Source organism: Carassius gibelio, chromosome B17, assembly GCF_023724105.1.
Source record: "Carassius gibelio isolate Cgi1373 ecotype wild population from Czech Republic chromosome B17, carGib1.2-hapl.c, whole genome shotgun sequence".
Taxonomy (NCBI): domain Eukaryota; kingdom Metazoa; phylum Chordata; class Actinopteri; order Cypriniformes; family Cyprinidae; genus Carassius; species Carassius gibelio.
The window spans coordinates 28,884,205-28,911,453 of NC_068412.1; the positions used below are offsets into that span (position 1 = coordinate 28,884,205).

At 43.0% G+C, this 27,249-nt stretch overlaps 3 protein-coding genes across 9 annotated transcripts in view; 2 read left to right on the plus strand and 1 right to left on the minus strand.

The window, feature by feature from the left end:
• LOC127976787 (TOG array regulator of axonemal microtubules protein 1) overlaps positions 1-1,065 on the plus strand; it is a 13,558-nt gene extending 12,493 nt beyond the window's left edge. For all 4 annotated transcript variants that reach the window (XM_052581452.1, XM_052581454.1, XM_052581455.1 and 1 more), the window contains exon 22: positions 1-1,065. This exon is cut by the window's left edge and continues 30 nt beyond it. In XM_052581452.1, coding sequence (XP_052437412.1) covers positions 1-248 — 248 coding nt within the window. In that variant the 3' untranslated portion in view covers positions 249-1,065.
• A 3,614-nt stretch (positions 1,066-4,679) lies between these two features.
• On the plus strand, positions 4,680-27,211 carry fancm (FA complementation group M). 4 transcript variants are annotated; one of them, XM_052581460.1, is made up of 25 exons: positions 4,680-6,123; positions 6,522-6,923; positions 8,097-8,269; positions 8,346-8,423; positions 8,840-8,998; positions 15,870-16,001; positions 16,311-16,443; positions 16,525-16,617; positions 16,884-16,976; positions 17,078-17,259; positions 17,358-17,564; positions 18,030-18,234; positions 18,664-18,815; positions 19,344-19,499; positions 21,294-21,992; positions 22,079-22,343; positions 22,550-22,623; positions 23,598-23,669; positions 23,741-23,845; positions 23,939-24,092; positions 24,572-24,678; positions 24,885-25,259; positions 25,343-25,658; positions 26,519-26,810; positions 26,896-27,211. In XM_052581460.1, exons 1-25 carry the CDS (start codon positions 6,075-6,077, stop codon positions 27,005-27,007), a joined length of 4,785 nt encoding a protein of 1,594 aa, XP_052437420.1. In that variant the 5' UTR covers positions 4,680-6,074; the 3' UTR covers positions 27,008-27,211. The 4 variants fall into 4 exon arrangements, with proteins under 4 accessions (XP_052437420.1, XP_052437421.1, XP_052437423.1 ...); XM_052581461.1 differs by having other exon boundaries at positions 5,877-6,123; positions 23,601-23,669; XM_052581463.1 differs by having other exon boundaries at positions 5,877-6,123; positions 23,607-23,669.
• Positions 9,824-14,823, minus strand: LOC127976798 (heme-binding protein 1). The gene is made up of 5 exons (XM_052581473.1): positions 14,453-14,823; positions 12,145-12,239; positions 11,086-11,227; positions 10,758-10,941; positions 9,824-10,419 (listed from the first exon to the last, which is right to left on the minus strand). The coding sequence occupies exons 1-5, from the start codon at positions 14,646-14,648 to the stop codon at positions 10,248-10,250; spliced, it is 789 nt and encodes a 262-aa protein (XP_052437433.1). The 5' UTR covers positions 14,649-14,823; the 3' UTR covers positions 9,824-10,247.
• Positions 27,212-27,249: the final 38 nt, after the last annotated feature.

A 27,249-nucleotide genomic window follows, 5' to 3' on the forward strand; every position in this document is an offset into this window, starting at 1 on the left:
CGCAGCTGGTGGAGCAGAAGGTGCTTCCTCTCTTCTGGACGCTGCTCAGCTCTTCTTCTTACAGTGGACAGGTGCGGCCGGCCGCAGTGAAGCTGGCCGAAGCGCTGCACACACACATGGGTCAGACGCTGCTGGAGAGCGCCGCTTCACAGTCTGCAAACGTCCAGAGCGACCTGAAGCAGCTCCTGAGAGCCGGACCCCCACAGACCCTCTCTGACCTCTCTCAGCCTGACACTCGGACACTTTAAATGCACAGTCACTCTCATGCTGCTCTGATTATTTCTAACAGACACCTGTGTGTGTGTGTGTGTGTGTGTACACCAGACTCTTGTACTGTATAATAGCTCAGTATTATCTGTATGGATACTGTGTGTCGCTGCTGTACGGTAGATATACACGACCGGTCAACCGTTAGAGAGGTTCTTCTGCTCATCAACACTGAGGTTAATCAATCTGAAATACAGGGTAAACTTTAATATTGTGAAATATTATTACGATGTAAAATAAAGGCATCATTCCTCCAGTCTTCAGTGTCACATAATCTTCAGAAATCCTTCTATCTATAAATCATCATATTAGAATGATTTCTGAAGGCTCATGGGACACTTTATACTGGAATAATGCTGATGGAAATACAGCTTTGCATCATAGAAATAAATAATATTTTAAAGGATATTAAAATAGAAACCGTTATTTTATATTGTAATAACAAAAAATGTTTTTCTGTATTTCTGATCAAATAAATGCAGCTTTGATGAGCAGAAGAGACGTCTTTAAAAACATCACAAGTCTCACTGACCCCTAACTCTTGACCAGTAGTGTACATGTGTATTGGTGAATATTGACTTCATTATGGCCTGTTTTAAGTGCGACCCATCCTAGATTATTTGCATGACTGAAGTTATTGTTGGGTTTTTAGAAACGAAACAATAAACCCAGTGTTGTGAGCAGGAAGATGTGTGTGAGTGAATCAGAAGAACACAGGTGCCAGTCCATGAGATTCCTCAGTAAATTATATCAGAGACAGAGATTTATCTATATAATAAAGTGTCTTATTTCTGTAAACACGTGTGCTGTGGTCCTTCTGCACTTACACGCTCTCTTCATTCGTTTATGTGACAGAATAATTCAGTTTCTGATCGAAGATCATTAATGCGTCTACACATGATGAGCATAATGATTAAAAATAATGATCGGTTCTTTATATATTGTGACTAGTAACAACGTTTCTGTGACAAACACAATTATTTTCACAAATGATTCGCGATCCCTCTACGAACTCCCAAACTGACTCAAATGATTTGCGATCCCCATAACTGATTCAAATGATTCGCGATCCCGCTCCGAACTCCCGAACTGACTCAAATGATTCGCGATCCCTCTCCGAACTCCTGAACTGATTCAAATGATTTGCGATCCCCAAACTGACTTAAATGGTTCGCGAACCTGCTCCGAACTCCCGAACTGACTCAAATGATTCGCAATCCCTCTCCGAACTCCCGAACTGACTCAAATGATTCGCGATCCCTCTCCGAACTCCCAAACTGACTCAAATGATTCGCGATCCCTCTCCGAACTCCCAAACTGACTCAAATGATTCGCGATCCCCATAACTGACTCAAATGATTCGCGATCCCTCTCCGAACTCCCAAACTGACTCAAATGATTCGCGATCCCCATAACTGACTCAAATGATTCGCGATCCCGCTCCGAACTCCCGAACTGACTCAAATGATTCGCGATCCCTCTCCGAACTCCCAAACTGACTCAAACGATTCGCGATCCCTCTCCGAACTCCCAAACTGACTCAAATGATTCGCGATCCCCATAACTGACTCAAATGATTCGCGATCCCTCTCCGAACTCCCGAACTGACTCAAATGATTCGCGATCCCTCTCCGAACTCCCAAACTGACTCAAATGATTCGCGATCTCTCTCCGAACTCCCAAACTGACTCAAATGATTCGCGATCCCCATAACTGACTCAAATGATTCGCGATCCCTCTCCGAACTCCCGAACTGATTCAAATGATTCGCGATCCCCATAACTGACTCAAATGATTCGCGATCCCGCTCCGAACTCCCGAACTGACTCAATCTGTCTAGGGCACCAACTCCCAGAGGGGGCACCATCCCAGTTGCTCCAAAACAAAACAAAAAAACTTTCTCCATTCTCCCATCCGCGCTCGCGACCGCTCGCACCTCATGTTTGCAGCTGAATGTTCATAATTGATGGATGAATCCAATCCAGCGAAGAGAAAAGAAAACTAAAAGTAAAAAAAAAAAAAAACAGACATAAAGTTTGCTTGACGTTGGACGAGTCTCAAATTTAGGGACCGTCTCTAAAGTTACATGCGATCTATCGTCAGTAGCATTTGAGGATAATGACTTATAGTCATAAAAACAACTGTAATTGTTTATGTAGGTGTCAGCTATAATGCACAATTGAATTAAATGTTTGATATTTATTAAAATAAACTGTAAATCATATGTAAATTATGCTACTCTTTCACATGGGCTCAAACGCAATAAAGCTCAATAGCATTTGAGGAGAAAGACTTGAAGTAATAAAACAATTGTAATGTGTTCATTTAGGTGTCAGCTACAATGCACACCTTATACATTTTTAATATATATTAAAATAAAGTATAAATCATTTAGGTCAGGCACGTGCACAGGTAAGGCTCAACCTGTGCAGAACACATGCCCTTTTTGCCCTTACACTCCAAAGTGCCCTTTTTTTGGTTTTTATTTTATTTATTTTTTTTATTTATTTTTTTATCAATGCTATTGGTCACCCTTTACGTCTGTCTGTCTGTTTTACAAATATTTAGCAAATGAAAGTTCTTAAAATGAGCTTGTGTAAATCTTATTCGTTCCTCAAGCTGTCATTAAGCTGATAACTCCGCCCCCTCTATATTCATTGAATCAACACGCAGTACAGTAGACAACAACTGAGCTGAACAAAGTTTTGCGAAGGGTAAATAAATGTCTTGTTGTTTGAATAAGTACTACTAAACACAATGTTTATAAAGGCTCATATTTTATTTATTTGATGTCTGACTGACTGACTGAGACATGTGGGTAAACATTCTTTTACTGTCTATGGTGGGAAGTAGCCTGAGAGAGAGGTCTAACATTTGCCATCTAGTCATAGCCAATACATAGCCAACACTTAAATAGCCTGTGCATACAGTAGCATTTCATCTTTTATAAAATGCGATTTTGGCCAAATGCATTTTACCACAGGAAAAACTGAGCGCTCCGTATATATAGCTACAAAAACTAGTTTGTAACCTAGATGAAAATGTAATGTGATGCCGGCAGCGGCAGGCGCTGTCGCCGTTTTAATGATGGACAGAAAAAAAATCACATTTGCACACATTCGCTGGTCAAAAACTGTATATTGATAAGTAATACAACAACATATAATTTGTTTTTACCATCGGAGAATCATAACAGGTGCGCCCCCCGCTGTTTCGTACTGGAACTTACACAGCGACGAGTGATCCTCGTCACCTAGATTACATATTTCTAAGAAATTTCTTCTTTGATTTATGATTGCTGATACAATTAATTTATTAACATTTAGGCTAATCATGTTATGGTATACTCTCCGCTCGTCCTCACATGTATAAAATGTAGTAAAACATGGTTTTACTACAGTAATGTAGTAGTAACTAAAATAAAATGACAGAAGATCACTGTGAAATTTTTATATTTTATCATGCAGAATGTAATTCATGATTCATTCCAAGGCTTCATTTATTTGATCCAAAATACAGCAAAAACAGTAATATTGTGTAATATTTTTTTAAAAATTTTTTAAATAACTTTTCTATTTGAATCTATTTAAAAATGTAATTTATTTTTGTGATCAAAGCTGAATTTTCAGCATCATTACTCCAGTTCAGTACTCTTTAGTGTCACATGATGCTTCAGAAATGCTTTTCACTGCAACTGTACTTTTCACACTATTTTTATTATTTTTTATTTTTTCATTGCTGGCTTATTTTAAGGAAAGTGTAGTGAATAAGAGACCTTCAAGAGACCAACATCCCTGTTCCACCACAGTATCAAATGTTTGCCAGGAAGGCGGATACATGTTAGATATGTTATAGTAACGGTATGGCTATAGTTTCTTATAATCTGGAATTGAGTTGGACATAATTACTTAAATTATATTTCAAAAAAGTTTGTCAAAAATACTTGACTCATTGCTCACCTTCCCCTCTTCAATGTCATTCATAATCATGTTAACCAAATAATACAAATAAACAGAATAGCTAAAAAAGAGAATATATATAATTGATATAAAAAAGGGAGGGGGGGGGTGCCCTTTTTCAGTTTCAGCACATGCCCCTCAAAAGGTCTGTGCACGGATTCCATCAGGTGCGTGATTTCACATAGAGCAGCTGTTACTACACAGAGCCGTTGTTAACTGAGAAGATGCGCCAAAAAACGCTGAAAATGAAGTGGATTTGCGCATATTCTCTATTAACAACGGCTCTGTGTAGTAACAGCTGCTCTATGTGAAATCACGCACCTGATGGAATTAACCGCTGATTAGAAAACCGGCTTTACTGAGGAGATGCGCATTAACGATCGGCCGATCGGAGCACCCCTAACTGACAGAAAAGGCAATGTCTTTATGACAACCTGGCAAAATAAAATCTCGGTATAACTTGAAGAAATTCAAACAGAACTATAGTAATATTGCTCAGTATGCTGTACTTCAAGTAGGCTTAATAGCTAATAATTAATAGTTAATTAAAAAACACAGAAACTCTGGTTACAACCCACCAAAATAAAAGTTTGGTCTAACTCAAAGAAATTATTTAAGATATTGCACAAGTAAAATATACTTAAAAGATATACTAAAACATTATTTTAAAGGAATACCACACAAGTTTTCATAGATGTCATTGGCTGTTAAAGTCTCGTGTTTCTTATAATAAATTGACATATTGATAACACTGAACCTTTTATAATGCTCTTAATGACATGTTGATGCATACTGTATGCATTAGTGAGTGTGAGGGGCTTATGGGGTATGGTCACTTATTCCTTATATGAACTGTTTCAAATGCAAGACATTGATTGCATGAGATTAAGTTTGTAAATGATAGCCTGTGTCCTTTTGTAGTGTGTACATATATTTATCATCAAACTGTGATAACTGTGACTAAATTCAGTACATATTCAGTATACGTCTGCCATATGTTGCCACCCCTCAAAAACTCCTGCCCTCTTCTCACCACCCCATCAATATTTTTCTAGATCCGCCCCTGACTGTATTATAAATGTGTAAATTATTTCCTGGAGATTATTCAGTTTCTATTACATCGACTCTGTACAATTCGTCCAAATCTATTAGATTTTAAAGAATAGTAGAGTTAAAATATAATATAAAAAATTATTTATTATTAATAGGCCTATTGTTATTATTACGTGTTGCATTATTAACAAAACTACATTATAAACGTGTCAAATATTTAGTTTCTAGGACATTGACTCTATCATTTTCTAACCACTATTAAAGTAAAGATTTATAAACCTAAACGTTAAATGTTGAGTCTGGAATAAAATAAATTTTATAGTTTTGGATCAGCGTTTTTTTTTTTTTTTTTTTTTTTAATAAGAAACCGTGATAAAATCAAGTTTTGTAGAACTTTTTTATTTATTTTAACAGTAGTTTTCACTGAGGTTACCTCATGATATAATCAATACAGCGTTAAAAGAATCGTATTCAGATGATTGCGCTTTTTATTGATTTCGCTCAAGCGAACGTCGCAGGCGTCTGAACCATAGACAGTAAAAGAACACGCGTTCCCCGTCTGCGCACGCGCACGCACGCTCTTTGACGCACGGTGACGTCAGCCGTCCGCGCCACATTCGAGTCGCCTTTTTCGCGCTTTCTGCTGTGTTTACGTTTGTTTCGATAATTAAAAACCGCGTTTGTGTCGGTTATGATCGTTAATAAACACACCGAGCTTCAGCGCGTCTGATGTTCGCTCGGACAGGATTTATCCGCGTTTGCGAGTTAATAAGCTGAAGATGAGGTGATTCTACAATGAACGCTAATCAGAGAACATTGTTCCAGACCTGGGGCCGCAAACCAGGTGTGTACACACACACACTCTCACACTGGGAAACACTACACTAATGATGTTTTATTACATATGATTCATATCATGTTTTTAAGGATGCTGGTTTCGTTCTAAACATGGAGGTTATTAACATGGACTCACAAATAATATAAAATATGATATTTACTTTCTGAATCTTGTCATGTCAACACATGGACCAGTCACTCTTCTGTTAATGATCCTGTTAATTACTGTCTTTAGCCCCAACAGCAGGGGCTCGTTTCACCCCAAACGCAATACTTTTACAGAATCTGTGATTATTAAATTATGGTTACATCATCATACTGTATCTCTTCGATGTGCCGCCCAGCTCTAACTGAAAGCTGCTCTGTTTCTGGAACATATTTCATAACAAACATGATGTGTCACAGAGCCTGCTCCAGCTCCGTCAGCGGCTCCTGATGAAGAGGAGGAGGAGGATGATGATGTGATGCTGGTGGCTGTGTACGAGGCCGAGCGCTCGCTGCAGGCCGCTCCAGAGCTGGGCTTCGACCCCTCGGCGGGCCGCGTCTGGATCTACCCCGTTAACTTCCCTCTCCGTGAGTACCAGCTGCGCATCTCGGAGGCGGCGCTGCTGAAGAACACACTGGTCTGTCTCCCCACCGGCCTCGGAAAGACCTTCATCGCCTCCGTGCTCATGTACAACTTCTACCGCTGGTTCCCCGCCGGCAAGATCGTCTTCATGGCTCCCACCAAACCCCTGGTGGCCCAGCAGATCCAGGCCTGCCACGGGGTCATGGGCATCCCACAGGAACACATGGCCGAGCTCACAGGTCAGCAAACACACAAGGTCATGACCTCAGGGTTCATGGGGACCAGACTCTAGTGCAGGAGTTCATGAAGGAAATCCAGTTTAACATTAAAGGAAATTAACAGGGCTGCTCAGTTTATCAAAATAAATATTGTTGGTTATGAAGAAGCCATTTCTTAAAATGATGGATAAATTACTAACAATGTACACTGATGACTGCTTCTGTGCTGCAGGGACACTGATTTGCATTATTACACCAATTAAAAAAAACTAAAGCAGTCAGATATCAGAGGTTTTAGTAACAAAATTGATCATTTAACTTCGAATCCACAAAGGAGAGGAATATAAAAATATTTATTCTATTTAATGTCAAATAACCAGGGTTATTAATGTTAACTACAACCTCAATTAAAACAAAACGTAGTTTTAAAAACGTAATTAACAGTGCAATGAAACTGAATAGAAACTACTTAAAATAAATGGTAGATACATAATAGACATGTTTACAATAAATAGAAATCCAAAAATGCACAATAGAACTTTTTTTAACTTCATCTAAAATTAAAACGAAAATAATTTAAAAATTAAAACAAGTATTAATAAAAAAACAATAACATTATATCAGTGATACTAAAATTACATGGCATAGAACTCACAGGTTTATAAACAAATAACCTTTTTGTGATATTATTGTCTTTCTTATTCGTAATATTAATATTTATTATGATTTTTTTATTAATTTGCTGTTCAATTATTTAAACTGCTATTTAAAATGTACTGTTTAATATTATAATTTGTTAAAATAATTGTAATGTTATCTGTTATTTAAATATTTTCTTCACCACTAGAAGGTGCTGGTTCTCCATAAACTGCTGAACCTGTAATCATGACTGGATTGTGTGAAGTGTATGTCGGTTAGGGCTGGGAGAATAAATAATGCATCGAGACTCGAGAAACATTTCTGAGATTTTCCGAATGGACAGCAGATGGCGCTGCATGCTTTAGAAACAGAACTCTGCTCGTTACCAAATCCTCACACACTTGAACCTAAAACAATCATTCATGAGATTACAAAAGGTTATTCGCGAGGGTGTTCACAGTGGGTTGTGTTTACATTAATCTGGTGTAATAAAAGCATTCTGAGACGAGGTGAAGTTACAGACTCGATGCTGATGTGTGTGTGTGTGCGCTCTAGGCTCGACGGCAGCGCAGCAGCGGAGGGAGCTCTGGAGATCCAAGCGTGTCTTCTTCTTGACTCCTCAGGTGATGGTGAACGATCTGAGCCGTAACTCCTGTCCGGCCGCACACGTCCGGTGTGTAGTGATCGACGAGGCCCACAAGGCCACCGGGAACCACGCGTACTGTCAGGTAGAGCGTCACCTGCTTGATTGAGACACAGTGCATGATGGGAGATCAGTTCTGATGGTTCGTGTGTGTTCTGCAGGTGATTCGTGAGCTGAGCAACCAAACGCAGCAGTTCCGTGTTCTAGCGCTCAGCGCCACACCTGGAGGAGACGTCAAGGTGAGATGTGGAGAGATGCAGCACTGCATCAGTGTCTCGTCAGTGGATGCTCTGCAGTGAATGGGTGCCGTCAGAATGAGAGTCCAAACAGCTGATAAAAACATCCTCTGGTGAAAAAGTGCATCTCCTGTTGTCTCTCACAGATTTATTTAGATCTGTTTAAACGCTGCTTGATCTGCGCAGATTTCTCTCCTGATTCAGAACAATTTTCCACTGGAGGAAGTGTTATTATGGATTATTTGAGTTAAAATCATCTTAATGCTGGATTAGTTTCATCTTTTGTCTTCTCCAGATGTTCACTGATGGACTGGAGTGCTGTGGATTATTGTGATGTTTTTATCAGCTGTTATTCTGACGGCACCCATTCGCTGCAGTGCTGAGCTGAAGTCCATCAGGTGTGTGTGTGTGTGTTTCAGGCGGTGCAGCAGGTGATCTCTAACCTCCTGATCTCTCACATCGAGCTGCGATCGGAGGACAGTCCAGACGTCCAGACACACGTCCATCAGCGCAGTCTGGAGAAGATCGTGGTGCCGCCGGGAGAGACGCTCGCACAGTATCAGACCAGATACCTGCAGGTACACCTCCGCTATCACTGCTCTCTGCTTCATCTGTTTTTATCCTCTGGCTGTCGTTTTATTTTGGCTAGGGATTTTTGCTGTGGTATTGAAATCTCCCTTTAGGAGAACTCTCAGTGGTTCGAAACAGTGTTTGTGATTTCTATAATCTTGTGCTTGTTGTGTGTTGTGTGTTTCATCAGAGCAGTGATGATGATAGGGCTATGACAGTGTTTGTGTGTGTTGTGGTCCTCTGCTGGGCTCAGATCAGCATCACACGTCTGCAGTGCTTTATTCAAGGTTTGCTGGGTTTATCCACGTCTCACCGGAGCGCTGGAATCTGTCAGAACGCTCTGCTGTATCACGCTTCAGCTGCTTCATCTGCTGCAGGGGTTTATTTACAATAATCTTATCATAATGTTTTGTTTTTTTAAGTCCCCATCGGATTGAGTTAAAACTTCAATTTCAAAAATGATTAATCATTAAAAAAAATGAAACATCCAGAATTCCACAGAAATTCTAAAATATAAATATATAATTGTAGTATTTAAAATAAAGTTTGAAGTCCCCATGAGATTTTAAACCAATACATCCATTCCAAAAAGATCAGTCATTAAAATAAATGGAATTAAACTTCAAATATAATTATTTTATAGTCTTGAGAGTTGTAAAGGGGTGGAAAACTTTTGGTAAATATTTGTGGCTTTATCTGCCCTTCTGCAGCTCTGTGTGTGTAGTGGAGGGGGATCTGGGTTCCTGGCTCTAACCCTGAACTCTGTCATTCTTTGTGGATTCAGGTTTGTTGACTCTGATTGGTTGGAGTTGATGTGACATCATCAGCCATGGTGTGATTCAGTAATAGTTTATTCAGATCAGAACAGAAATGTGAACAGAAGCATTCACAGTGGTGTAGTGTCTATACGAGCGTTTACATTCACAGCCGTCAGACCCTGATCAGAGATCAGCTCATTCAGAAAACTCTCACTGTGCTTGTTTGACATCTGTGCTCGTGACAGAGAAGCTGGAAAAATACTTGACAAAAATAGCACTATGACAATATTATATTAATATATGTGCATCTATATGTTGATCATCACTAGTAGAGCGAGAGACAGACAGAAGAGGGGAGACGTGATGATTGTCTTACAGCAACAGTGTTTCACAGAGTGACTGACATCCAGTTACACTCAGTGTGACACACAGAAACACGGTCAGCACTCAGGAACTACAGGGTGACCCAGAGGTGCAGAGGATTGTGGGTAAGGGAGGCTCAGGGCCGCTCCAGGAACCAGATCTCGTTCTGCCGGTGGGCCGCCGCGGGGTTGGTGTATCCAGCTATGATGAAGGAGTCGCTGACGCAGACGGCTGGACGGTCCAGAGCCTCGGCCAGACTGCTGATCTCGTGGAGGATGGTCAGCTCGTTCGTGGCCCCCGTGAAGGCCCTGAGTCACATGACACACAGACGCTAGCTCAAAACCAGTTCAAATCATTCGACTCGTCCCTCAGTTAGTCATGTTTACCGTAGTAAACTTACAGTGGGAGTCAGATGATTCAGACTGTTTATTATTCTCATCAAATCTCATTTTTATTTAAGAACCAGGAACCATTTCTACAATATAGTTTTAAGAGTCAGCCGATGCAGGTATAACGGTTGATGTAAAGCGCTCTGTGGTCAGCTGTTCTTCACTCGTTGATGAGTCTGACCACATGACCTGCAGTGTAAGAGCATTACTGTAACGGTGCTGTGTGTCAGTGATAGTGAGAGGAGGAGGGTTCTCACCGGGTGTAGACGACCGCAGCAGGCCACTGCTCGATGATGATCTCGGGGTCGTGTGGCCGCGGCGGCTCGCTCTGGTGCGGGGGGGGCAGGTAATACGCTACGGTCACGGCTCGCGACAGAGTCCTGTGTGTCTCATCGGTGCGCACCACCGTCACGATCGGGATCGTCAGCCCCAGATAACGTCCTGCAGAAGAACAGACAAGTGTGTTTGAGATCTGACGTGACGCAGCGCTCAACTGTGTGTGTGATGCTGGATGTGTGTGTGTGATGCTGGATGTGTGTGTGTGATGCTGCTAGATGTGTGTGTGATGCAGGAGTGTTTACAGACCTGCTGAGTTCTGCTGGCAGATGTATCTCATGATCTTCATGAAGCCATAGCAGATGCTCTGTTCATACGTGTCCTCGTGAACCGTGATGCAGGCCCAATGCGCTTTCTCATAGTGACGCTTCTCGAACACCACCTCGCCGCACTACGACACACACACACACACAGAGAGAGAGTCAGAAGCACCATCAGTCATCCTCACCGTACCACAACACACAGAGTCGGTGGAGGAGCTGATCAAACACATGCAGATACACAAGAGAGAGGATTTGGTTTGATTTAATAGTTTGACATTTAAACCCTTAAAGGGGCGATGTATCCTGGGGACAGAATTAGTGAAAGGATGGGTCTTATATCTTGGTTTCATTTTGAAAGGGTGTCTATGTCTGAATATGTAGAAGAGGTCACTTGTTTCTACATTCCTTGTTTACCTCATAAAATAATATAAATATAGTACACTACATTATCTTTGCTGTAAACCTTTCTAACTTTGTTTCACTTCAGCAATAATCTGCCGTGTGTTCTTTAGAAAGAGACGAACTCGAGTCTATTCCAGAGCCTTCAGGAATTACAACCAAGCATTGATTAACAAATGTTGTGTTTTCTGTCAAATTATACACAGATGAAATCTGATTAAATCTTAAGGTTAAATCTTTGGTGAATAATTCTGAGAAGTAAATGTTAACTTTGAGCTGTGCTGTCATCTTGTGTGTTTGATGTTGGTTAGATTGAAATGCTCTGATGCAGTTCGGCTTCTGAAGATTCTCTTACGTTTCATAATATTCAGTTTTAGCAGCATATTTGTCACATCTGAGCCATTTTTATTATCCCATCAAGTGGAGTTTTTGCCTCCAGCTCTGGTTCATTCCTGGCTTTTGTGGAAAGTGTCAATTAGTGGAAGTAGGTGGAGTCTAATGATTTCAGCAGCCAATCAAAAAGTGACTTGATTTCATTATGGTCATGTCAGATTCAGGCAGCCGTGTTTGATCACATGCATCACTCGTATTGATGACTCTAGCTGTGCTAGTGTGACGGTGTGTTTGATTGGTCAGATGTACGCACCTTCTCCTTGCGTGTGAGGAGTGTGTAGGGCACCTGCTCCCGTGTGTGTGTGCCCTCGTTATTGGTGGTGATCTGATGGATGGGTTCAGCCATGTCTGTGGAAGATTGACATCAGCGTTCAGATTGTGCTTCATCACACTGAAGCCTTGTGTATTGTGACTGTGTCATGATGTTAGGGTTTGGCTGACATTTCCTCTCGCTGTAAACTGATCACGAGGGGCTCTCTGGCCGAGCGTTAGCCGCACGTCTGCCCCGCGGGACGCTAACGAGCAGCGACAGCAAACACTGCATCAGTCAGATTACCCAGAACCCTCTGCGTGGGTGAATTCAGATTTACACATCAGTCAGCACGTACATATGAACAGATGAGATATACAGTCGTCTTTTTCTGCTCTTAATTTGACAAATTTAGAAACACATCAGAAGCACAATAAGAATCTACCGAATAATGTTTTTACTTTATAAAATGATGAGACATTACCAAGCTAAATTAATTTGAATCCAAAAAGTACACTAGGTTTTTATTTGTTTTTACTTCAAACTGTTTGATTTAATAATTAGGGGAATTAATACTTTAAATTTAATTGTGTACATAAGTTGTGATACGACTAAATGCGTAAACAAAATATCAATAACGAGCTGAAAAAATACTGCATAATGTGGAACCTACAGACTCTTATTTTGAAATGTTGTATTACAATTAGTTTTCTGCCCCCTTTCAAGGGCCTAGTTTTTATTAACAATTAATTTATTTTACAAAAGCTCAATCACTCGACTGATCCTGGATCCGTCTTATTCACAGAATCGCTCTGAGTTTGACCATCACGGTGTTAACCATGAGCGGATGCTTGGATAAACTGCTTAGACTAGTCTTACTAGTTAGTCATCTCATTATCGTTAAGATTGGTCATACGTGAAGTAGATTGGCCTCATTTGAACCGTGTGGTGTGAAGGTCACTAAACCACAACACTGACCGCTTCTGACAAGATAGACCAGCGGATAGTTTTACTACAGACTGTGCAGTAAGATTTAGTTCATTAGCATGAGGCATCATAAAAATACCAATCATTACAGCACTTACTCATCTAGGTTTCTGAACGTTAATTCATGTTGCTTCAGAATGAATTAGTATGTGTAGAAATGAACATTAATGAATTGTGTTCTTTATGATTTGCCTCATAATAAATCAGTTAAACAAATGAAATCCTACTGTAAAGTGTTAACTAGAGTTTTTCTGTTCATATCAGTGAATGGAGTGAATCTCTTATTGTTACTGATGTTTGCTCTTCACGTGTGCAGTCGTGTAAAGCGCTTTACTGGACTGGATTTAGAAAGGCATTGGTGTGGAGCAGACGGGGCTGATAATCTCTGAGAGATCTCCGCTCCACAAACACACGTCACCTGATCTACAGAACAAACCCTGCACAGACGGGTCTCTCTCATACACTAACGGCTGTGTTCCATTACACGCAGAGAGCCCAGTTCTTAGGCGTTCGGTGATAATCTGCTGAAGTAGGTCACACGTGAATCATGGGAAAATCCTGACTGGCTGCATACAGTCTCAAAACAAAACATGGAGATTTAGAGCTATTTCACTTCCATATCATTCAGACTAGTGGAAAGAAAACATCCACGATACATATACAAGTGTTTATCTATTCGCATGGGTAGATTCCATATCTTCAAAAAGTTCGTTTTTTCCTCTTACAGACACCAAACAGGCCGTTTCCATCTGTTGTTGCAGTTTTGTCGCCTGTCGCTTTAAATGCTCGAGCTATTTATATCAGGACGATTCTGATTGGTTGTTAGTGTTTACTCATAAGCTCCAGAAATCCTTCTGAAAATTATTACAATTATATTATACTTCCGTTCCCTCATTGTTTTTAATAATCAAATATTTTGTGTGCTAAAACCAACATCCACTATAGAGAATGAAGTTGAATTGACGGTTTATTATTCTGTACTGTGGTGTTTACGGTGTTTTATATCGATATGAGCCACAAGAAGCCATGGAAAAAAATACAAATGTAACGTTAATCGAAACTTTTCTCATATTTCAGACTTTTTCCTCAGAACAGTTGGTTTAATAGGGAATAAACAAACTCGTAATTGCCCTTTTGACGTTTCCCTCAAAATCCAGAGTTTACATCCCGCCATTTTGACTGTTTTCCTCAGAATTTGGAGGTTTATCGTTTTAAAGTCTGAATTTCGAGCCTCTGAGGGGAACGAGCGTTAATCTGGCGCGAAACCCCGGCGCTGCGGTGCAGTTCGTGAGGCGGGCGCCCCGCGGTTGATGTGTTTTTGTACCTGTCGGCACCTCCACCTGGTGCCCGCGGGCCACATCCCTCCAGTACTGCAGGAGCCTCCCCTGGTCCTCCTCCTCCGGCTCCTGCTCGTCCTCGGGACCGTCTGACAGCTGCTCCTCCGACATAGACTCCAGATCCTCCAGTGTGATCATATCACCGCCTCCGCCGCCGTTCATCCGACACCCGCCGGGATCCATCGCCGAATCCGGTGACCGTCGATACTGAAAGCCTCACTCTTGACCTGCGCTTACACGGATCTCGCCGTCATGCCCGCGACCCGCGGCGATCGATCGTTAATCTCACGTTATTAAATGCGTTCGGTTCGTACGTGTTGTTTTGCAGACGCGACGATCGTGACGTGTTTAAGAGCAGCGTCGCGATCACGTGACCGCACAAGCTCCGCCCACCCAGCGCAGAAGAGTATAAATACATCAGACACACCGACAGCGCGAGTACAGATGAAGAGTACAGTGTGAGATGTTCATGCTTCTAACTAGCAATCATGTTTTCAAACTATACATGTATATAAATGAAGATTGTGACTGTGTTTTTCCTGTTAATCTGCTTCAGTGTATAGAAAAACACATCTCTGCCATCTTTATTTGCCCTCTATCTCTAGCACTCTCTATTGTAATTCTATTTTATCTATTTGTTGACTTGACCCTCTAACGCTTGCTCTCTTTATTCGTTTTCTACTTGCTTACCTTATTTAAAAAAGCCTCTAACACAACAGCCTTCTCTATTCTTTTTAAATTCTATCTACTTGTTTTTTATTTTGTTAAACAAACACACACACACACACACACACACACACATACACACACCCATACACACATATATATAAACCTTGCTATGGGTAGCATTCGACTAACCAAGATTTGTCATAGCACTTACTTACATATCAATGCTCTTCTGAAAGCATCTGCTGAATGTAAATGTAGAGCAGTATGTGTGTGTGTGTGTGTGTGTGTGTGTGTGTGTGTGTGTGTGTGTGTTCAGGTCAGTGTTTGAGAAGCTTGATAATTTGATAATCTCCCCTGAGTTTGATCACACTTTAGCCAGAAATGCACACATTAGTCCTTGAACTGCTGCTTGTGTTTGTGTGATGCTGTGAATGGAGATTTTCAGATGAAAGTTCAGGATTATCATTAGTCTGGAATGAACAGGAAAACACTGATTCTGAAACGCTTTATGTGTGTCTTCAGCTGCGCAGTATTTCTGTGGAAACTGTCGTGCATTGTCTGTGTTTGTCCTGAATCAGCAGTGATTGTTTGTTATGTCCCTGTTTTCTCAGCAGGGCAGCAAACACTCGGTGAGTCTGTCAGATGAAGACGTGATTGTGTTGAAAGCAGACGTTCGAGTGCTGCATTGTGCTGCTGTAATGGTTTTCAGACAGCTGTGGCCTGTTTTTCCCGCAGGTTTTGGAGAAGTTCACGTCCCGTCTGACCCAGATGAGGCTGTTGAATCAGCGTGACCTCCGCTCTCTCACCAAATACCAGATCATTCTGTCCCGAGAACAGTTCAGACGCAACCCACCGCCACACATCCAGGTGCACACACACACACACTTTACCTGTGTTTGAGCACACACTCTTGCTTTTACTTTTGTTTTATCGGCCTGAGATAATGAAACCATATGTGACCCCGGAGCACAAAACCAGATGAGATGCAACTAGTTGAAAATCTGGAATCTGAGGGAGCAAAATAATCTAAATATTGAGAAAATCATCTTTAAAGTTGTTCAGATGAAGTTCTTAGCAATGCATATTACTAATCAGAAATGAAGTATAATAAGTGAAGTAGAGATCCTCACACCGTCCTGTAATCCAGTACTGAAGTGAATGTGTGTTTCTGAGCAGGGTCCGCAGCAGGGCGTGATCGAGGGGGATTTCTCCATCTGCATCAGTCTGTATCACGGCTATGAGTTACTGCAGCAGATGGGCGTCAGATCTCTCTTCCTCTTCATCCAGAACATCTTCTCTGGACCCAGAGGTGCTCCGACACTCACGCTGGTGTCGCCGGACGCTGATGCTCCTCTGCTCTTCACTTCAGCTGTGTTTGTTGTTTTCTCAGAGTCGGCTCGCGTGAGGAACGAGCTCCAGAGGAGTCCAGTCTTCATGGATCTCTACAGGGAAATGGAGAGCATGTTCACCACAGCGAGCCGAGGTCTCACAAATACACATTCTGTCATCATTTACTCTTCCTATGCCTTTCTCTCTTCAGTGAAAGCAGATGTTCAGAAGAATGTTCCTGCTGCTCTTTAACACACAAGTAGCTATGTTTCTGCTTTTATGTGCATTTTTAGAATATTGCATTGCAAAAAAAAAAAAAAAAAAAACATTGGATGGAAACAAGAGCTGTGCATAAATTATAAAAAAAACACATAAAAAGCTAAAGGAGAGCAGACGGTGTGTGACGTGTTTGGTCTGTAGATCCTGGAGAGCCGTATGTGTACAGTCACCCCAAACTACAGAAGCTGGACGAGGTCGTGCTGCAGCACTTTGAGACGTGGACCACGAGCTCAGGTAGATCACCTGACCAGATCAAACAGCCTCGCCATGTGTGTGTGTCTCTTCTTGAGTCTGATTGGTCAGATTGTGACTGAGCTCTGCTGTGATTGGTCCAGACTCGAAGCCATCCGCTGAGGTGAGCACACGTGTGATGATCTTCTCGTCCTTCCGTGAGAGCGTGCAGGAGATCGCTGAGATGTTGAGCCGTCATCAGCCGCTGCTGAGGGTCATGACCTTCATGGGTCAAGCCTCAGCTGGGAAAGGGGTTCGAGGGTTCACGCAGAAAGAGCAGCTGGAGGTACGAGAGCTCGTGTTCACACCAGACCTGTGAGAACAGGGGATGGTTGAGGTGCTCACAGTGTGTGTGTGTGTGTGTGTGTGTGTGTGTGTGTGAAGGTGGTGCGGCGCTTCCGTGAAGGCGGCTTCAACACGCTGGTGTCCACCTGTGTGGGTGAGGAGGGTCTGGACATCGGTGAGGTGGATCTCATCGTGTGTTTCGACGCTCAGAAGAGTCCGATCCGTCTGGTCCAGCGCATGGGCCGCACGGGACGCCGGCGTCAGGGACGAATCGTGGTCATTCTGGCCGAGGGCCGCGAGGAACGAGTGAGGAAGACCACTCTCAGCAGTACACAGCAGTAAAACAATCAAATACACAGCAAAATGACTGAAAGAACAAATGTAATTAATAGAGTTCAATTAAATGAGGGATATTAAACCATAAGAGTAAAATGTTGTTACATATAATAAACCTTAAACATTAACTGAAATAAATAAAATATATTAAAATCAATAAAATTTTATATATTTTTTTAAGGTATTTGCTAAGGCAACATTTCTTATTTTTTATTTAGTTTAAAGAAACTAAAACTGAAATAAACATATCCAAAATATATAGACAGGTTTAAAAATAAAACAAAAACGTAAATACTAATAATTTAACAGTTAAAATGAAAAAAAAAAAATCTGGGAGAAAAAAAATGAAACAAAATATTATTAAAACCATGGCATCTGATTCTACTAGAAGAGCACAGGTGAGGATGACCAGTTGTGTGTATGGCTCTCTCACAGACGTACAACCAGAGCCAGAGCAACCGGCGCAGCATCAACAAGAGCATCATGGGAAACAAGCACAGCTTCCAGATGTTTGCTCACAGTCCACGCATGCTGCCCGCAGGGGTCACTCCCACGCTGCACAAGATGCACATCAGCTGCGGTCAGTTCCAGCACAGACCGGTGAAGAGCGGCCGCTCGTCCCTCGCTCGGCAGATCAACGGTACTCACCTCACATCACAGACCTAACGCTCCTGGATCTGTGAGAAACTCATTACAAACACAGCTTATCTTCTACATTTTAGCTTTATATTCCAAAAACATTGCACTTTACAATCATATTATATCTGTTTACATGAGTTAACATTTCAACATCTAATGCATTTTTAAGTTGTTTAGTAACAAAATTAATATATACTGTAAAAAAACATCTTGTTCTATGATAGTGCACTTTAAGCAGTGATTGATAAAGAGATAGTTCATCCAAAAATGTAAATTGTTCCACAGCTTGGCTGAAAGAAGATATTTTGAAGAATGTTAGCTGACTGTAGTGAAGTTAGAGATCATGTGGTTGTGTCGTCTGTGAAGGCCAGATCTCCTGGTGACTTTGTTTCAGTGAAGTGTGTGTGTGTGTGTCTCGTGTGTTCTGCAGGAGGAGAGCAGAAGTGTGTGAAGGACGACGGGTTTCTGACCGCAGCTGAAGAGGCCGAGTGGATGACCAGCATGAGACTGTCTTCAGATGAACCTCAGCCGGTCTTCAGACCATCGACCTTTCTGACCTTCAGAGACGAGCCGTCAGAGCAGGTCAATACAGACCAGAACACAGCGAGAACCATCCAGACATCAGTGTAAACCTGTGCTCACTGGAGATCTACTCTAATATTCAGCCTTGCGTTTCAGATTAAATGTCCATGCGTCTGGATTACAGTTTTATTAGAAACTAATGAACATAATGTGATGCATACCGTATTTTCCAGACTATAAGTTGCACTTTTTTTCATAGTTTGGCTGGTCCTGCGACTTATAGTCAGGTGTGACTTATCAAAATTAATTTGACATGAACCAAGTGTCTACAGCCACCAGAGGACGCTCTATACTGCTCAGTTCTCCTGTAGTCTACACTGAACACATAGAGCGCCCTCTCGTGGCTGTAGACGGTAATGTTTTCTCTTGGTTCTAAATAAATGCGACTTATATGTTTTTTTCCCATCATGACGTATTTTTGGACTGATGCGACTTATACTTAGGTGCAACTTATAGTCTGAAAAATACGGTAGTTGTTATTCATGCATTAATTCTTAAGTGTGTGTGTGTGTGTGTGTGTGTGTGCAGGGAGCGTGTGTGGGGCCCGTCCGAGAGCTCTCTCTCTGGGAGTGGAGACACTGGCAGAACGGGCCGCTCCACACTCACAGCCTCGGACACTCAGACCGCTGCCTTCATTTCACCTCCATCATGGAGCTGATCGACCGCATGAGACAGCAGGAGCAGGTGACACACACACACACACACACACACACAGAGAGATACTCTCTCTCTCTCTCTCTCTCTCTCACACACACACAGATACACTCTCTCTCTCACACACACACACACACGTCTCATGTCTTGATACAGATCTCAGAGTCTTAGTTGTCGAGGTGAAGCGTGTTTGAATCTGTGTTTGCTCACTGTGTTGTTTCTGAATGCGTGTCATCAGTCATTAGCAGGATTGGTTTTCAGAAATGGATCATCTGTGTTTGTTTGATTTGTTATCTGTGTTTCATACGAGCTCGTAGAAGACTCCCAGGAGCTCTGAGTGACAGATGCTGTGAGCTTCATCTTTCCTGTGTGTGTGTGTGTGTGTGTGTGTGTGTGTGTGTATAATGACATGGGTATGACACAGGTATTACAAGGAGAGGGAGACTTATGAGGACATAACCCATGTCCCCATTTTTCAAAACACTTATAAATCATACAGAATGAGTTTTTTTGAGAAAGTAAAAATGCACAAAGTTTCCTGTGAGGGTTAGGGTTAGGTGTAGGGTTGGTGAAGGGAGATAGAATATACAGTTTCTACAGAATAAAAACCATTACACCTATGGGATGAACACACTTTACACAAAAACAAACGTGTGTGTCTGTGTGTGTGTGTGTGTGCGTGTGTGTGTGTGTGATGCACCGCTTGCAGACAGTGATCATCCAGCTCTATGAACACATCCAGGGCATTGAATCGTTTCCAGTAGTTTAAATGACTCCTGTGAACTGAATCAAACATCCTTAAATCAAGATCATTTACTGCAGATGCAAAATGAAGCTATGAAGTCTTGAAAAACTGATCAAAGTGAGTCTATGATTAAAACACAAATAATTATCTGTCAAAATATATGTATGGATCTGATTTCCCTTTGAGTTAAGTCGTTTTTTTAGTCCATTGGCAGATATTTGTACAGATATTAATAAAAGTTATTTCCTTATTCTAGTATTTGGGAGATATTGCAGAGATATTCAAGCTTGTAAAATGAGTTCGGTTGAAAGTTGTATTTTCAGCATTTTATTTTACTATTTCAACAGTGTTTACTTTCTATATTTGATTTGCTTTACTGAGTCTCAAAGAGTTCTTTAACAAGTCTTCAGTTCACCTTCATCAAACCAAAACTTTATATGTGATTTATTTAAATTTAAAGTTATATTTATCAAATATATATTTTCTGTAGCAGACAAGGTTGCGTCAACATTCCCTAATTCTCAGCAGAGTACTTGAGGATCTGATATCAGTAAAACGATGTGCTGAGTGACGTCACGATCGGCTGGAGGCTGTTTCCACTCGCTGTGATCTGAGCGTCTCTCTGGACAAACGCTCTTATGCAACGCTTCTCAGAACTCTTACATAAGCTCCGCCCACAGGAAGTGGGTCATGACCACGAGACACTGGACACGCCATTCTTCAGCGTGTCACAACAGCAGCTGGAGACGCGTCTGATGGGGTCAGATATTGATCTGCTGTGTTTCTGCAGTGATCAGATCATCCACTCAATCTGCTGAACTGGATTAGTCTCAGTAACACAATCATTCTCTAATACTGCCTTCGAAACAGAAGATCCACTTTACTGTGCACATAGTAACTGCTGACACATATAAGTGCAGTTATGAACTAAAATTCAAGATATTGGTGCAAAAAAACTCACCCATTTTTTTGCACGCTTGACTCGTATGACTGGTTTTGTGCTCCAGGGTCACACATGCAGTCACTTGTGTGTGTGTGTGTGTGTGTGTGTGTGTCTCATTGATCTTCTCTCCTCACAGGACGACTGTACTTCTGAGTCTGAGCTCATGCTGAATCTGCAGAAAGAAGATGCTGGAGGAACAACAAAACCAAATCCTGACAAAATCCAGAAGAAGACTACACCAAACACGGCTGATGGTGAGAGGAGACGCACACACACTGAGCACTGCTTGGATGAAGATCAGAGAGGAGAGAACACAGAAGAGCTGGATCTGATGGATCTGTTAGAGGAAGAGGATCTTCAGCACATGTTCTATCCGCCTGAGCTCTGTCCTAAACGCTCGGGTCACAATCTGACCACCGCAGCCTTCCAGACCGTCCTCGCCAGCGTCAGAGATCTCCTGTCCAGATCTCCACCGAAGCACTGCCAGATCAGTCTCCCAGAGATCCACACCAACCTCAGCGGTCCACCAACAGACTCGTTTCAGGTGACGTTCAGCCTGATGGCGGACGAGCCGTCGTTTGTTGAAGAGGAGCAGGATGTGGATCAGAGATCCGTCTCTCCAGGCTGGGATCAGCTGTTTGACCACGCTGAAGAGCCGAAGGAAGACCAGGTGTGCTTCAACGAGAGCGTGGATCTGTTCGGAGACGATGAAGCCTTCCTCCAGATGAGTGTTCCTGATGTGCAGACGCCAGACAGGAGCACAGGACCTGAAGGAAAGCAGCAGACTCCTGCTGACGGAAGCAGAGGATCCGAGCAGGGCTTCAGCGGCTCACAGGTACGAATGAACCCATTACCACAAATCATGATAAAACCTTATCAGATTACCGCGATCTGTCATGATCAGAAATGTTCAACTCGCAGGACTTCTTCTCTGTCAACTTTGACCTGGGCTTTGACTCGGAGGAGGATGAACCGACTGATCTGGGGTCAGCAGACGTCTGTGCATCAGCTGTGAGAGTGTCTCAGGTGCTGGTCTCAGATCAGTGGAGGACGAGACCCAGCGCTTCCACACCAAACCACTCCACCCTGCCTCCAGCGACCCGTAGAGCAGAAGATCAGCTGCGCTCGCGTCCATCACCGCCCAGATCCTCACACACGACGCCTCGAGAGCGGCCCTCATCCACAGGTGACCGGCTCCTCGGATAGTGACATCAGTGTCCCGCAGCATCAGTGTCTCAGACGGACGAGTCACAATTATACATTTCTCTTTCATGCTAAAAATCATGTGAAGATCATGTTCATGAAGATAGCAGTGATATGCATTGCTAAGAACTTCATCTGAACATTGTGTGTGTGTGTGTGTGTGTGTGTGTGTGTGTGTGTGTGTTTCAGGCGTGTTGAGCAGTGACAGCGAGGATGAGACGAATCTGAGGACTCATAAAGTCAATCCGGTGGTTTCTCCAAAGGTCAGATTTGTCATGTGACTCTAGCTGTGTTTCCATCCTGGTATTTTTGATGCACATTTTGGGATATCACATAAAAAACCACAGATGGAGGGGGGGGGGGGGGTGGGATATGGAAAAAATATCACGGTTTCAAAAAAGTTAAACCAAATGAAAATGAAATGTTTCTGTGGAAAAGAGCTGAAATAAGATTTTGTATTTTATTTTAGTTTAGGTTTACGTAAATTGGCATGCAAAAGTTTGTGAATTATTTTAACAAAATAAGAAAGATCATTCAAGATGCATGTTATTTCTTATTTAGTAATTTCCTGAGGAAGATATTTTACAGAAGAGATGTTTAGATAAAGTCCAAAAGACCAACAAATAGCTGAAATGATTAAAATAGCCCCATTCCAAAGTTGTTAATAGTGTGTGTGGTTCCTTTACTCAGGCTTTTGATTTCAGAAGCTGTTAGTCTCGTCTCGTGACTCTATCAGTGCGCACGGACCAGTTTATCCAGCGCTTTCATCACAGTTTTCCTTATCAGGAAACAAGTTTATCAGACTCAAGTTTTTGTTCATGCACATTTTTAGAATTTATGCACATCTCGTCATTTTCCATTCAACCTTTTTATGTGTGATATTCCAAAATGCTCATAAAAATACATGGATGGAAGCATGACGTGTCGATTTCTTTTCATATTCATGCTCTTCGTTATTTATTACATAGAGCAAACAACAGCAGCAGCAGCTTATTATTTTATTATTTATACTTTGCACCAGTTTCCCAGGAAGGGTTTTCCTCTTGAACACAGTTATATTTGCTAAGCTTTTATGCAATATTCCAAATTAAATATGCAACTGTAGATGAAAACAAGTTTTTTAGGTCTAGAAGTGATGGAAACACACATGTAGTAATGCTTTTGTGTGTGTCTGTGTGTGTGTGTGTCTCTGTCTGTGTCTGTCTGTGTCTGTGTGTGTGTGTGTGTGTTCCTGCAGCAGTCACAGATCTGCAGTGATGTTGATTCTCCGGTCCAGGCTCGTCGGAAGCATGCGGCTGCGCTGAACACGGTACACTCCTCGTGCTGCTTGTGTTCACGGTGCTTTAGCTCTCGTTGCTTCACTCTCGTTCTGTTCTTCAGTCTGAGGACAGTGATGGAGGTCTGCTGTCAGATGATGATGATTTTCAGGACGTGTGTGTTCGTCAGCCCAGATCTGTGGAGCTGCATCACGTCACGAAGCCTCCAGTACGTCACCTCACCGTTATCTGTACAGCACTTTTAGTCTGCCATTGAGGAGAGCGTCAGGAGTGTGATCTGATTGTGTCTTGTGTCTTGTAGAAGGTCCGTCGTGAGGGCCGGCAGTTTCTGGACGAGGAGGCGGAGCTCTCTGAAGATGAAGATGTTTCCTCTGATGAAGATGAAGGAGATGAACAGAATCACTCGCTGCAGGGGTTTGTGGTGAACACTACTGAGTGCTCTCAGGGTCTGAACGGTGAGATCCACTGCTTCTCCTCTGATCCTCTGCTGACACAAACACCACAGCCACGCATTTCACTGATCCCACGTGACCGCTGTTAAACCATTACAACATGCTGTTCCTTTCAACTTTCTGTTCATCTGTGAATCCTCAAAAATACAATCTCTCACGGTTTAGCAGTAAATCATCACATTATTCTGATTTCTGAAGATCATGTGACACTGAAGACTGGAGGAATGATGCTGAAAATACAGCGGAGCATCACAGAAATACATTACACTTTAACACAGATGATTAAATTAGAATAATATTTCACCATTTTTACTGTATTTCTGATCAAATAAATGCAGCTTTGGTGCACACACACAAAAAAAACTATCTGACAGACCCAAACTTTTGAATGTTGTAATCTCTCCCTGTATTAGATGTGCTTCTCACATGCAACCGTGAATGAGATTTCTGTATATTTCTGTGTGTGGTGTCCTGGTGGTCAGACTCGGAGATGCAGGCGATCTATCTGAAGTCTGTGAGGAGTCCAGCGGTGCAGAACCAGCTCCGCATGACCTTTAAACCCAAACACAACGTGGATATCTTCTCACAGGTGAGCTGCTGAGTTAAAGATCTGCTGAAAACACATCGTGACAGTCAGCACATCTTCTTTAGGGTTAGAGTTTCCATCCCATAGATGCTGGATTAGTGTTCAGACAGAAGCTTTATTTTATATCATGCTGTATTCCTAAATGCACATCAAAATATGCGGATGGAAGCGTGACTGTTGAGTCTGTTTTAATGGAGACTGTGTTTCAGATCCCAGAACAGGACGAGACGTACGGAGAGGACAGCTTTGTGGTTCATGGGAGTGATGATGAGGAGGGTGAGAGCGACGGTGATGAAGAGCCTGTGGAGGTGATCCATGAAGACTCGTTCGTGGACGGGAGGAAACAGTACCCCACGCGCCGCAGAGTCCAGATCCGACAGATCCGAGCGGAGAGGAACGGGACGAGCAAGCGCTCGCGGATCATCCGGGTCCAGGACTCCAGTGAGGAAGAGGAGGAGGAAGAGCAGACCGCTCCTGTGTTTAAAGAGCCGCAGCGTCTCCAGAGCAGAGACGACAGGAAGCGGCAGAGACTCAGCGATCAGGCGGCGCTGTCTGAGGAGCTCCACTTCCTCCCGGAGAGACCGGTGAGAATCACACGAGCGCTGTTACAGATCAGTGTGTGCTTGAACCACAGCTCTAACCTTATATATATATCCCCCGTCTGCAGGGGACCGCAGTGACTGCGCAGACGCTGACCCCGCCGGCCGCAGACGCTCCTCTGAGAGTGCTAGTGGACAGCCGCTGCATCAGCGGGGGGTCAGAGGTCGTGTCCCGTCTGCGTCTCAGACACGGCCTGCAGGTTCACGTCTGCTCTCTGACCAGCTCAGACTTCATCGTGAGTAACCGCATGGCAGTGGAGCGTCAGAGCGAGTCCGAGCTCGCAGGCGTGCAGAACCGCAGACGGCTGCAGGACAGGATTCAGCGTCTGCAGACGGCGTTCGAGCGCGTGTGTCTGATCATCGAGAGAGACCGCAGCAAACCTGGTGAGAACCGCTTCACCATCAGAAGAACACTGCCACAACAAACATCTCCTGATAATATACTCACGAAAGAAAGTGCAGTCATGTTTCTTTTAGTTTTTTACCTTATTTTAATCGTGTATTTCGCTTATTTAGGCTAATAATATAAAAAAAGGAATAGTTACATTACTACTATATTTAATCCGAAACAGAATCTTAATGTTATTTGTGTATTCTCCTAACGTTCTGATAATATCGTGCAGCCCTAGTTCCTTCTTTCTCTCTTCGGACTGTGTGAATGTTCCTGAGACGGTCGTTCTGATCTCCTGCGTGTGTGTGTGTGTCTGTGTGTGTGTGTGTGTGTGTGTGTGTGTGCGTCTGTCTCTCTGTGTGTGTGTGTGTGTGTGTGTGTGTGCGTCTGTGTGTGCGTCTGTGTGTGCGGGTCTGTGTGTGCGTCTGTGTGTGCGTCTGTGTGTGTGTGTGTGTGTGTGCGTGTGTGTGTGCGTCTGTCTCTCTGTGTGTGTGTGTGTGTGTGTGTGTGTGTGTGCGCGTCTGTCTCTCTGTGTGTGTGTGTGTGTGTGTGTGTGTGTGTGTGCGTCTGTGTGTGTGTGTGTGTGTGTGCGTGTGTGTGCGTGCGCGTGTCTGTGTGTGCGTCTGTGTGTGTGTGTGTGTGCGTCTGTCTCTGTGTGTGTGTGTGTGTGTGTGTGTGTGTGTGTGCGTCTGTCTCTGTGTGTGTGTGTGTGCGTGTCTGTGTGTGCGTGTCTGTCTGTCTGTGTGTGTGTGTGTGTGTGTCTGTGTGTGCGTCTGTCTCTCTGTGTGTGTGTGTGTCTGTGTGTGCGTCTGTCTCTCTGTGTGTGTCTGTCTCTCTGTATGTGTGTGCTCAGGTGAGGCGGTGCGTGTGTTTCAGCGCAGCCGCTGTTATGACGGGACGCTGGCGGCGCTGGTGAAGGCCGGTGTTCGGCTGCTGGTCAGTAACGGTCCAAAAGACACCGCCGCTCTACTGACCGAACTCACTCAGGTGGAGCGGAGGAAAGGTCAGGCCATCGGCGTTCCTCTAGAGGTCAAAGGTCACCGTCAGCAGGCTCTCCAGTTCTACCTGACGCTGCCTCACATGAGCTACATCAGCGCACTGAACATGTGCCATCACTTCAGCTCCGTCAGTCACATGATCAACAGGTGCGTGGTCCACACCTGACACTCCTGAAGTAGTGCAGGACACGGTGAAGGTGAAGGTGTTGCTGTGATGGTGTTTGTGTTTCAGCTCGGTGGAGGATCTGCAGGCGTCTGCACACATGAGCCGCTCCAGAGCCCAGGATGTTCACCGCTGTCTGCGCTACAGCTGCGACCCTGCTTTCATCACCCACCCGCTCTGAACACTCTGCACTTTAATGCTTTATCAAACATGGATTTATTTTTATGGATAATCAGGATTATATCGTCTCTTCATGTGACGTAAATGTTTTCCGTTTAGGAAAGATTATGAATGTTGCCGCTCCGGTGATTCTGAAGTATTTATGTTTACAGGTAAATGAGCAGGAACTACTCTGAGAAATAAAAGAGCTCCATCTTTTTAATAATCGCTCGTCTCTCTTCTCCTTCGGTGTGTTTGTGGTGT

Excerpts from the sequence above, each read along its gene's own strand:
- fancm (XM_052581460.1), top strand. The coding sequence starts at position 6,075 with ATGAACGCTAATCAGAGAACATTGTTCCAGACCTGGGGCCGCAAACCA. Across the intron at positions 17,565-18,029 it reads CCGAGGGCCGCGAGGAACGA|ACGTACAACCAGAGCCAGAG; the intron begins GTGAGGAAGACC and ends GCTCTCTCACAG. Across the intron at positions 25,659-26,518 it reads GAGAGACCGCAGCAAACCTG|GTGAGGCGGTGCGTGTGTTT; the intron begins GTGAGAACCGCT and ends GTGTGTGCTCAG.
- LOC127976798 (XM_052581473.1), bottom strand. The coding sequence starts at position 14,648 with ATGGATCCCGGCGGGTGTCGGATGAACGGCGGCGGAGGCGGTGATATG. Across the intron at positions 12,240-14,452 it reads CCAGGTGGAGGTGCCGACAG|ACATGGCTGAACCCATCCAT; the intron begins GTACAAAAACAC and ends AATCTTCCACAG. Across the intron at positions 10,942-11,085 it reads CTGCCAGCAGAACTCAGCAG|GACGTTATCTGGGGCTGACG; the intron begins GTCTGTAAACAC and ends GTTCTTCTGCAG.